At 38.9% G+C, this 12587-nt stretch overlaps 1 protein-coding gene across 7 annotated transcripts in view; it reads left to right on the forward strand.

Moving 5' to 3' along the window:
• Window positions 1–12587, forward strand: part of CHD2 (chromodomain helicase DNA binding protein 2) — an 85597-nt gene that overhangs the window by 19107 nt on the left and 53903 nt on the right. For 4 of the 7 annotated variants that reach the window (XM_072933973.1, XM_072933974.1, XM_030281531.4 and 1 more), the window contains exons 4-5: window positions 3030–3090; window positions 11938–12071. In XM_072933973.1, the coding sequence (XP_072790074.1) occupies window positions 12010–12071 (62 nt within the window). In that variant the 5' untranslated portion in view covers window positions 3030–3090; window positions 11938–12009. Of the gene's footprint in view, window positions 1–3029; window positions 3091–11075; window positions 11607–11935; window positions 12072–12587 lie in introns of those variants that run through there. The other 3 variants (XM_041718429.2, XM_072933976.1, XM_072933978.1) reach the window with 3 other exon arrangements.

A 12587-nucleotide genomic window follows, 5' to 3' on the forward strand; every position in this document is an offset into this window, starting at 1 on the left:
TTTATAGCTATTGGACATGTGCCACCATCATGGATGTCCTGCAGTAAACACAGCTAACAGCAAGGTGATATGTCAGAATGTTCCTGCAACTTCATCGTGTGGCTGTCTGATGGGAAGTGTGAGAACTCGAAGTTTGTGTTAGAAATGATCTTACACCTTAAGAATGACAGGATATATCTAAAATCCGACATAAATTTTCAGTTTAGAGGGTCAAAAATCACAGATACTGCACAGTCTATTACGATAAAGGCAAGACCAGCCTGGTTCACAAGAAAGTCTAATAACACTGATGAGATTGAACCTGTCAGATTCGACTTAGATTCCTGGTATTAAATTCTGAAATGTCTGAACCTGTAATTTATTACTGACCTGCTCTTAAAACAAAAATGTAGAAAAGTAAAAATTAGAAAATCACAGTGCTCAAGAGAGAACTTGTGTGACCTGAGCATTTTATGATAGCTATGAAATTGAGCACTTTGATCTTAACGGCCTTGCATCTTTCCAGTATTGTCCTGATACTGATAATGCTGAATAGACATTACAGTAAAAGCAGCTTTTAACTGTCCCTTTTGTGAGCTCTTCAGAGCTGCCTTTTCTTGCAAGAACAACTTGTTTTCAGCTAACAGTGGCTTCACCTTTAGGATAAGTAGATCTCAGTGGGTTAGATGCACACTGCTGGGATTTAGGGAAGCTCCAAGTTCATGGCTACGCTACAGCGTGCTCATGAGGATCGAGGCGGGTCAGGAGAACCTCTCAGGTTGAGTCCAAAGCCTCTCAGTAGAGGAAGCTGTTCTCTGTGGGGATATGAACCCATGTTAAGTATTCTCATAGAAGAGACTCTGGTAGCAATGACAGCGTACGTGGAAGAACATTGGTGTGGTGATACGCATCATTTTTGCCAAAATACTTTGTTAATTAAATAATAAATACAAGAGAAAATGTGATACCAGCTCATCGCTTTTGGGTGTCTGACCTCACGTTTTGCTGAAAAAGGAGGTGCATTGTGTCATGGTTAGTGCCAGTCTTTCGGGGAAGGAGCCATGGACCTATGGTGCCGGGCATGTCTTGTGTGGTAGGCTGTACTGTACTTCAAGTATCTCTAATTTCAAAACAAAAATTAGCCGCAGCTACTAGATAACCTAGAAAAAGTAAATTCATATTTATTTTTAAATAAAGGATGGATTTCTTTTTTAATCACCCCGGCTACAACAATTATAGCAAGTAGTCTGATTAAAAGATTTTGACGTTAGATACAGGAAATACAGCTGTTAACATGAATTTCTTTCAGCCAAGACTTGTATTTCCAAGTTCTGGTTTCTGGCTCGTGGCATAAACCTGTAGCTTTGGTGATTTATTCTGTAGTTTAAGAGTGAATGTGTTTTGAATGTAAAAATTAAAAACTCAAAATACAGTGGTATATTCTATAATAGTGAAAAAATAATTCATGTGAATGAAATGTAATATATTATCAACATTCTCCTGCTGTTTTGACAAAACTCATTGGTTTATCCACTCACTTCCAAGAAGAGAAGTGTCACTACTGCTGCTACGTGATACCACTCTGACACTCCAACGATTCCTTTTGCACAAGTGTGCTGAGGTCAGAAGAACAAACTCCAGTGGAGTCTTTATAACACTGTCATTAGAGGAAGGTGCTTTGTGGTGACAGCCATATTAAATATTGCCCTCATTAAAGTTTCTGTCAAACTACCATAGCTCTGTGCTTACTCCAGAACGAAAGAAAACAACCAGCTCGAATGCAATGATGGGATGTGTCGCTGTGCCGTGAATTATTAAAAATGGCTGAGGGCTGTAAACTGAGAAGCTTCCAGTCATCAACTTTACCTGTCTTCATGTAGATTGTAGTTTCTAAGTGGCCTTTTTTGAGTGAAATGATTCAAAGGGCCCAAGTAACTCTTGTTTTCATGCTTTGGATGACTGGTGGATGCCTCATGGCTGATCAGGGTCCAGCAGCCATGTTGTGTTTCTTCTAAAATGGTGGACGGCACTTCACAGAAGTTCTGTGCTTCCATTTAGTAGCAGCTGCTTGTGCACATTCAAATACATTTTGAACTATCATTAATACATTTTTAAACCTCTAAATTTCACATGCATTGGGATATTCTACATGCTTATGCCAGTCTAGTGCTGTATTTTATTTTGTAATTTCCCTTTTTAAAGGCTTTTCCATAATAAGAGTTTGCATAAATTACATCAACAAAGAAATTACAATCCTGTTCATCCTATATTCCTTTTTACACCTTTGATTAGCTGTCAGATGGAAGAGAAGAATTTAGAGGATTGCACAGTATGCTGTCATTGGACAGGTTCATTAATTTTTATGTATTTGAGGCTATATTTCAATATAAGTAGATTCTGAGAGATTACAAGAGTATTGGTTTGCTTGTATGTGTCAGGAGGATAAACTGGAATGTCTTATTTCTTGTAGTTGAAATTTATCCTGAAAAGGGGATTCATGAGTTGTTTTAGAGTTTTATGTCTTTATTCTTGCTACCTTTGCTTAAGGTAACTGTGATTAGGAATTTCTTGACAGATTGCCAATAGGCATTTTCAGAGTCAGATTTCAACATTTGGACCTTGCCCATACATGAGGAACTTAGAGATAAAGTAGATAATTTGTTCCACATAAATGTGTTATGTAATTGCCCCGCATCCAGCAGATACCTCTTCTCAATAAAAAGAGCCTTTTATTTTCTATTGTGAAGGGCAAGTTGGTTTGCTTAAGCATGCTTCCACTTGATGCTTGATTGATCTTTTTCAAAAATTTGAAATAATATATTTTTTGTTGTTTTTTTTCTCAATGAATTTGTGGACTGGGTTCTGAATTTCTTAGGTTGTTTGCAGGCTGTTTAATAACAGGTTCCTTAGTGATACTTTTTTTTTTTTTTTTTAATGAGGGCTTTTGTAATAAAAGCTAATGCTTAATCTTGTAGACCTTAAGGTCTAGATCTCTTTTATTTTTAAATTTATTTTAATTAAATTGTTTTAATATCCTATTTTCCCTACAGATATGTTGAGGAATTGATTTACTCACTGTAAGCAAAATAGCTGCTCTTGGTTGAAGCACTGGTAAGTTGTTATTCCTAATAACATTTACTTTTTAGCTTTTAAAAACACCCCAGTGACCACACATGGCTGTAATGTTTAAGTGGCTGAAGGCTTTGGCTGTACATTCTGAAGGTCATTAGTGTGTGGCCATGTGTGCATGTGCGTTTCAGAAAAGCTGAAAGGACCCTGGATCATTCCTGTGGGCTCTGGGGGAGTGAGCAGCACTTGGGTAGGGCTCTCTCCCTGGCTGGCTGCAGAACAGCTTTCAGATCTGATTGAAGTTCTGGGGGCTTCCAAGATTTGACTCCAGATTTCACTGAGAACTTCTATATCATAGTTGTGCTTGTTCAGAAGGGTTTTTGGTATGCAGATGTCTGTCTCTAGAGAGGTACTACACACAATTTGGATAACAAATGGTGTGGAAAGTATAGCAGGAAGAACTTGCTGTACAAGCATCTTGTGTTGTCCTTGTGCTTCTGTCAGGATCAGTGGGAGCCTTTGAGCAGACAGTTACTGTCTCCTGTTCTACAATTGTTCTGTTTCTGTTCTTCATTCATAAAGCTCTGGCTTTGCACAAAATGATAAATGCCAGTATTTTTTTAAATTAAACTGCTAGCTGGTAGACTTGAAATCATTCCTCATATAGTCAAAACATAAAATTGGCAGGCTTGAGTAGGTAAATTAATTCAGTTCTATACTGCATGAATATAGGGACAGAATTTTTTTCCCATTTCCTTAACTAAAAAGAATTTGGTCTTGACCTTTTGTTGTCTCTGGCACAACAAAGTCACCTTTTGTGACTTAGTTGGGAGTTGCTTGTGGAAATACACAAATCCTTTTGTCTTTTTCTCTGCTTAAAATTCAGACTCCTTGATTCTGCATATTTAATTAGGGCATCCATTGCATTTTGTATACATGGATTAACTTTTTTTTTTTTATGTGAAGCTCTATTCCTGTTGTACTGTGCTTTGGAATATATGCTTTTCTTTAAGAGACAGTTTCTTTTAGTCTGACATGCTACCTGATTGAACAAGGCCTTCGTTAGGCTTCAGATAGCTTGGGAAAATGTTGTTCCAAAATGCAAATACACTCATTTTAATGGCTAAATGACAGTGAATTTTAATTGTCCCATGGCTGTGTTTGTTAGTAGAGCCCTCCAGCAGCCACTGCCTTCTGCTCTGCCTCAGGTGCTGGGAGAGAAGCTGGTTTTGTACTCCAAAGTCCTGTGCTTCTCTTCCACTCCATGGTGTGGAGACTGATGTAGAGCCCTTCTGAAAAGGAATATGTGGTAGAAGGTGCAAACCTTGCCAGGCTTAGTCTGGCTTCCTGCTGCTACTGGGTCCATTTAATTTTGGAACAATTTTAATTTAATCACTTGGGTTTTCAGTCCTGAAGCAAAAGAAGTAGAAAAAGATGAAGCAAAAGAGTTCATGGACTTTGAGGAATTAAGTTTTTAATGTGTGTACACAAATTCAGTTTTGATAAGTAATTTCTTATACCACTGTGGTCTGTAAGTTTTATTACTTCATTCTTTCAGAAATCTTAAGCTGTTTTTCCCACTGCAGGTGTGTGTCGAGCCGTATATTTTTTGATATGTTTCTTCTCCAGCTACTCCTCAAATCTCTTCCTATGCTATCCACTGATGCCTTCTAGCCCCAGTCACCTGATAGAATCTCTAAACATGTGACTCATATTCCATTTTAATATTAATCTTTGTGTGATTGCTACATCTTTCTGTGTGCATTTTTGTTTTTTCATTGGGTTGTAAATTAGCTATTGTAAGATCTGGCTCTTTGAATAGAACTTTGACTTTTCAGTTACATTCTGAGTAATTACCATTCTTTTCTGATTTATGATCCTTACCTAAAGGAAGAGGTGAATGTGATACCCTTAAATGACTTAGTTGAAATAGTTGTCTACAAAAGAAGTTATTTCAAAGAACAGTTGTGAAAGCATTCCAGTGTGTGGATCTTGAAAGATCCGGTGTTGTATTCTCTGATTAACATGGTGGTTAGTTGAAGTGCTGAGTTTTATTTTTAGGAGTTTTATTTTTAGCTCTCTTTTTTAAGAGAAGAGAGAAAATACTCAAAAACACCAGGAGCTTTATTAAAGTTGGCATATTTTGCTTAATAAAATCTATTATTTAAAAATAATACCCACAAAAGAGTGCATTTGTGACTAAAATGACATCTTATCTGGAATTAACCTTGAAATCTGACAAACCTGGCAAATAGCCTTTCTTACCTAAAAATACCCAAATCTACATGAGTTGTGCTTTTACTGCTCTGCTTAAGGAACATCTAGTGGTGGTAAAAGCAGATTTAGGGCTGTCCAGAGCGCTTAGTTCCTGCTAAAGATGGTACAGAATAAAATAATGGATTTAGCTGCCAACAAAGGGCGCTTCTTTCCTCCAGTGTAAAAGTTACCAGGGATGTTGTTGAGAATAAAGCCTTTCTTTAATGAACTTTGAAGTGTAGAAATTGAGGTTTGGTTTACTCAGAACCTCATTTTGTCCATTCAGCTCCCTCTGTTGGAGTGAATTCCCTTTCCCAAATAGGTCACCTCAGTTAGGAGTTTAAACCTCAGATTCCATTCTGGAATAGTTTGTAAATGTATTGGTGTCTTATGCATGGGTATTGTACATGTGAAGTGTTTGGCTTCAGTCTCACACTGTAACGAATGCAGGGTTACAATGGAGCTGAAATGGCTGAAGCCATGGGTTTGGCCATAAGGGATGTCTACTGTTGCTGTGATCTTTTAATACAGCAACAAATAATTGAAAAAAAGCAGAAGATAAAAACTTTGTAAACTCAGATATTTTGTAATTGTTGCCTTGAACCTTTAGGCAGGTTGGGAATGGATGGCATGGAGTGTCAGCATGTTACCAGTGGTTTGAAGGAAACTTTGTCAGGATTACAGAACTACCCCGGTCCCTGATTTATCATGACCAAAATAACAGAGCTTGGAAACCAAACCAAAGTAACTAGTAGATAACAGAAGCTTGAAAAATGGGTGGATGCCTAATTCATTTTACGGAAGGAATGTTAAACTCGTGTCACCTAGGAGAAAAAAGGGTTTTTCAGTATCTACCTCAAGTGTAGGATCACTGCATATGTCTTCATGGAGGACTGTATTTTTGTAACATTATTGAAATTTCTTAGCAAAATGTGCCTTAATTAATAAATAAACAAATGCTGGGAAATCTTCTAAAGCAAATGTAAATTTCAAAAGTGTAGAGGCTGCTATTAATATTTTGGCCATTCTTATGGCATTCTTTTGATGTATAATAACTTGGAGAACAAGAATGTATTCTTAATTATAATACCTCATCAGTTCTGTTTACTGTTAATTATTTTACAAGATTTAAAGCAGCATTTAAGATGAAGGTCATGGGGTTACTTGTGAAGTTCTTGGTCCAACCCAACGTAGGTGAACTGAGCAGGGAAATTTGCCCTGAAATTGGTTTTGGCAGGTCCTGTGAGTGAGGCAGAGGTCTAACCCAACTGGAAAGAGCCTTTTAAGGGTGACTATTACATAACTAAATTACCTTTTTTAGAGATGGGGAAAGTTGATGTCAGTAGTTGGAGTTCTATATGTTAAGTTTATTAAAAAGAACTAAAAATAATTTTAATGGTCTTATTTATGGGGTTTGCACTGTGTATGTATGTTAGTACTTCTGAGTGTTTGATTGTGTCAATAATGGACAACTTTTTGGTGATCTTTTGTTTTGATACTTCTGTCAAAGCATTACCATTAAAAAACATCCAAATTTTAATTCATCTTCAAATTCTAAAATAGATTTGAAATTAATTTAATGAGAATTGAAAAAAAAAATTATCAAACCCAACCCCAAGCATCCCGAAACTAGCTTAGTGTGAGGGAAAAACACATTTCAAAATATTTCATACATTGTCTTAACTGAGGATGAGTTGAATGTTTAAAACAGAGCATTTCTTTAAACTTGAAAGTTCTGTTTCTGAAAGAATGAATATCCTGGGGTTGAATACTCCTGCAGCTATGCATGTTTCCCAGTGCAAAGTGAAATTTCCAGATCCCATATTCCACTTTCATGTGCACTACTTTCCCATTGTATTTAAAACAAGGAAGTCTATAGAACAGCATAGAACAGGACACATGGGTATTGGTGAAAGTCAGACTGGGGCTTGTTGCTCTGCTTCCAGTGCTCTTTGCTTTGCTGTCACTGGTTATTGTGAGATGGGACTGGGGATGCTGAGGCAGAGACCACTAGATGGCCCCACTGGTTTTTGCTGGGCTGTGGGTAATTTCTGCATCCCTGGTCAGAATCTGCCCAGGATCATCAGGGAGCAGAGTGGTGGTGAACTTGGCTTTCAGACTAAAATGAGGTTAAACCTATACATATTCAAAAAAATAAATTGATGTTGGAGTGCAGATACTCAAAATCATGAAGACATTTTAAAGCCCTTTTTGCATGTCAGCCTACAGTCAGCATTGGTTTCAAAATGATGCTCTTAACACTTAGTAACTTCCTGTACCTAAGTTTTGCATGTGAGGAGGAGTCAGGTTTTACTTGAAGTGAATTGAGCTTATATTTCTTGGAAGAAGATAGGATGATGGGAACATTGGGTTTGTATTTATCCACGTGGATGCTGATTATTCAGTTTGGTTTATCACTCACCTGTGGGCTTGGTTGCAGTTCCATGATGAGTACAGTTGGAATATGGCTCAGGAGCCTTGCTAAAGGTAGCTTAGTGTGACTTGTGACCATTTTTGTCTGGTTTCTGGTGTGTCCTTTCCCACCAGGAACCAAACCAGTCATTCCATTTGCTTGTGTGTTTGCTGTTGCACTGTACATCTTTCATGAGCTGGAAAACTGCATTAAGATGGTGGAATGTCTTGTGTCCAGTCACCATCTGTCTGTAAGAAACCAGATTTCATTGGTTTTGATGGATCTGTGTCTTCGAAGAAAGGAGCTTGAAAAGTACTTACAAGTTTTGGGTTGTTACAAGAACCTTGGTGTTCTACTAAGCAATGTCAGCTTCAGGGGAAGGGCCAGTGCAACAAAAATGGTTGCAAGAGCAAATTTCTTTGAGTTCCCACCACAGATTTCTCTAGTGGTTTAAAAATTTCAAATTTAATTAATGGATCCTGAAAGGGTTCTTGGACTTCTGATATTTTCTCTCATTTTTTAATCGTTTTGGTTAAACTTTCTTTTTTTGATTCTTGAATTGATTATTTGATACTGTTTCTGATAAAATTAGATATTGTGGATTGTGTAACATGGAATGAGGCATCAGTTACATGTTTAAATTATCTTCAAGGTACAGTAGTTGAATGTCTTAGTTTAAAGCAATGATGTGTATTCCAACAGCATTTTTCTTCTAATTTTTCATAAAGAATCCATTCAGATGAAGAGTGTCAAAAGGAGTCTACGAATGAGACACCAAGATGGCAGTTCCACTGGGGAATGAGAGGTTGAGGAAATGGACTAATGCATGAGTGCTGGGATGTCTGTCCAAGAAAAGGATGTTAAAACGTGGACTCTCATGTTATTAAACCAGAGAAGATCTGGGTTGTGATCATCCTATCAAAATGGACTTTGCATTTGAATTAATCAGTGGCTATCCAGTGATGGATCTGTTTGAGGACTGGGTAGCCAAATTTTCCTTTTGGGTTGTTTTTGCATGACAGGAAAATTAATTTGGTAAAAGATCTGTTGCTACTGCTTTTGAGAAAATGTAATTTATAAAGTGACTTTAAATAAAAGGTTTTGGTTTATTTCACACTTCGTGTTTGTCCTTTCTGGCTGAATATTTTTTATTGAGTTGGTACTGAAGTGGGTTACATTTTTGGTTGCTATTAAACTGAGAAATACTTTAGCTAAGTACTGGAGGCAAGGTAAAATTTTGTGCTATACTTGGTATCAAATGTGGTTTTCATTTGCAAATTATGTTCACTTTGCCATGACTTCCAATGAATTTTTATTTGCTGGCTTGTTCATTCAGGTGCTTAATAGTATGAGGGGTTCTCAGTACTTGGCCTATTGTCAGGGCACTGCTGCTGAACTTTGTGAAGTTATTTTAAGATGGAATTGATACCAATTGAAGGCTGAGAAAATACAACAATAAAGGAGTACTTGAATGTTTTGTGCAACTTTTTTAGACATGTTCTTGGGTTGTGGGTATAGAAACTTTTCAACAGATTTCCTGGACTACAGACTTCCTGAACAGTCTCTTTGGTCTTAAAATTGTTCTGTGCAAGTGTCCAATCTGCTTCACTGCTCTTGCATGTAGCCTTTGTGTCACAATACTGTGCCATGTGTTTGGTGAGAAAAAAATGAGTTCTTTTTGATACGGCTACAGATGACACATTAACCTTTGTAAATGAATTCTAAAATGGTTCTAATATTTGAAGTCATGATTTCCATACAGGTCTCTAGTGGATCTAATAATTTAACTGTATAGGCATTTCTTCTCTGTATGTTTCACCTGAAACTCAAAGTTGTCTTTGTTTTGTGCTGGAGGGTCAAGATGATAAACCTGGTGTTGAGATAACCTTGAAATTATATTTGAAAACTCAAACAAAATCCAGTTCATTGTTTAACCATTTGCCTTGCTCAGACTTTTTTGGAAATACCCATTTTTGCCATGATGAGTTGCTCATACCTTTTCCATCCAGCCATTTTGGTGGTACACGCTTGCCCCAGTTTGGTTTTGCCATGTGTGTTTTTATGGTGGAGTTGGATTCTGGGACCAGTGTGGAAGGTTTCTCATTCAAATGAGTGGATTTCCTTAGTGTTATCAAAAATGCTTGGAATGGTCTTGCATTGTGGCTTTTTAATTCTTGCAGTCAAGGTGCAAGGAGTCTTCTGTGAATAATTGGTAAAGTGGAATTTTTTTTAATGGCTCGTGGCATTGGATAGTTCCTCATGAAACCCCTTGTGGAAAGACAATAGATGTTGTGGGAGATAAATGGCAGGTCTGTGGAGGAATTAAAGGGAATGGTGTTGGTTCTGCTGGTCAAAGCCAATGGTTTTGGGCTGTTGGGATGCTGTGTCGTGGGTGTTCCAATAGAACCCCAAACTAGCCCATTGCCCCTTTGTCCTCCAGTGGTCCCCCAGTGGCTGATGGCTCTGTCTTGTTGTGATGCTTATGAATATGCAGGATGTTCTTGTGCTTTAAGGGGTCGGTTTTGGTCGTGGAAGACAACTGGTAGTCAGAATCAAGTGGTCAGGGTATTCATGGATCGCCTGTGTTCCCTTGGTGATACATCCTCTCAATTCCAGGATGTTGTGTTGGAGATGTCCATTGATTAATTTGCAGTTCTGCAGCTTGGTTGTTGTGCAGCTTTAAAATTAATTAGTTGTGTTAAAATCTGTTAATGCCCATGAATGGGTTAAGCAAGTGCATTAGCAATAAGCAGTTGGGTGGTGTTGGGCTGGCTTGGCCGCAGTGCCTTGGGTAGCTGGTGGCAGTGGTGTGGCTGCTGGATTGATTTGCTGGGAACCACTAGGGAGGCGCTGTGGAGCTGGAGGGCAGTCTCAGCTCTGCGGGCTGGCTTGGGAGCGGGTGCTGCTCCTGTCCCCCTGCCAGTGCCAGCACTGGGGGGCAGAGGGGACAGCTGCTGTCTGGGGGTTCTGCCACCAAACTGGGGGGAAGCTGCCCCTTGGGTGGGGTGACCCCAGGGTGGGCAGCTGCTGCCTGCATGGCTGTGAGCTCCACTTCCATGCCTTCAAAATGGCTTGTAACAGCACCACTTCCTGTCCAGGGAGGAAGTAATTTTAGCCCAGGCACTGAAATATTTAGCAAATCTTTAAAACAAAAGGCACAAATTCCATTTCTTTCTGGCTTCCAAAGGGTGCCTGAGCCACATGGGGTTAAGGTGCCCCTTGAGCTGGGGTAGTTGGAAGGAGCCAGGGCTGTGGGGTAGCAAGCACCCTTTAGGTGGAGGCTCTCTCTTTTTTTGGTAGAAATGAAGGGGTGGGTCTATGGTACATCACCTGAGTTGTGGGGTAAATGTAGAGAGTGTCAATCAAAGGCAGAGCTCAGAGCTGGGAAGGAGCTCTAGATGGCGGCTGTGCCTTAGAGAGAGCGCGCTCAGCTCCGTGCCTTCCCCAACACTTTACGCAACTTTCCCTAACTTTCAGGCAGCCTCAGGGGGCCCCCACAGCCCCTTGCCTCTCCTAGGCACTAATCGGGGGCCGAGCGGACCTTTTTCGGGCAGAAAAGCAGCTTTTGAGGGCTCCCTTTTCGTGCCTTGCTGGAAAGAAGAAGCCGTGGAGAGAGCCCAGGTCGTTGTTTTTCCAGCTTAGAAGCCATGGCGTACCTCCATTTTTGTGCGCTCTCCTAATGAGCTTTTTCCCCCGGACATTTTTGTACTAATTACCGCTTCTTTTGCTTTATCGGCAGCATATTTTTGGGATTAGAATATATATTTTTTTTTCATTTTCTGAAATTTGTATTTTATCGGTATAATTACAAATATTTTGGATCTAATGTTTTTCCACTACCCGAAACTAATATCGACTTGGTCCTGGCGGCGGTGCATGGATCAGGTAGGTGAGCAATTAATAATAATAATTTTTAGATTTCTGCCGTTTTGAATACTTTGATTTTCGACCGATTTGTGCTGTATTGGGATGACGCAATAAGATACAGAGATTATTTGCATCCAGTGTTACTTTGGGAAAGTTTGCAGGATGCTCCTCTCCTGTGTTTATTCTCGGATTTTTCTTGTAAAAATGATTATTTGTTTTAAATCTCCGGTTTGCCGTGTTGATCAGTGCTGTGTATTGTTATAACAATATCATTGCAGCGTCAGGACTTTGTTCCTGATAATGAAAGCCAGTGAAACGAACTGGGACCTTACCTTTCTTTCAACTTTTGACAGTAAATACCTGGGCACAGGACTTCAAAGCAAACAGACACCCCTGACCCCCTTTTAATATTTAAGAATAAAAAGATGATGAGAAATAAGGACAAAAGCCAAGGAGAGGAGGGTTCAGTCCACAGCAATGCATCGAGGTATGACCTATCAACTTTCTTTTTTTTTTTTTTTTTGTAAAACCTGTGAATACCCTGTTTACTTTGACAGCCTTGGGTTACTGTCAGTGCTTAATAGAAAACATTTTACTGATTTTGCTTCCTTTTTAAGAAATGACCTTGAGATTGTTAGCATGCCACACCCTAATTTTTTTTTGGTAGCAATTTCTGAAACTTGTGTTGTGACTTAAGGGCCCATGTCCTAGGCAAAAGGTACTGTACCTTTATTCAGGGCAGCCCTTGCCCCTGTATGATGTTTTTCCAGCTTTTGAATTTCAGTTTTCAGGTTTTTTGTGCTGTGAAAAATGACCTTGTCGGTTTAGCCATTGCTGCATTGCACCATTTTACATACAAGGCAGATTTTTCTTTGAAGAATCTCAGAAGTCTAAACTTTAACTGAGGGCCATACAGAAGCCTGGTGTAGTAGTAAATTATAGTAAATAGGCACAAGAAAAAGTTACATGAATGAAAAAAAGCTTATTTTAAAATATAAACTGG

This window comes from Taeniopygia guttata, chromosome 10 (assembly GCF_048771995.1).
Source record: "Taeniopygia guttata chromosome 10, bTaeGut7.mat, whole genome shotgun sequence".
Lineage (NCBI taxonomy): Eukaryota > Metazoa > Chordata > Aves > Passeriformes > Estrildidae > Taeniopygia > Taeniopygia guttata.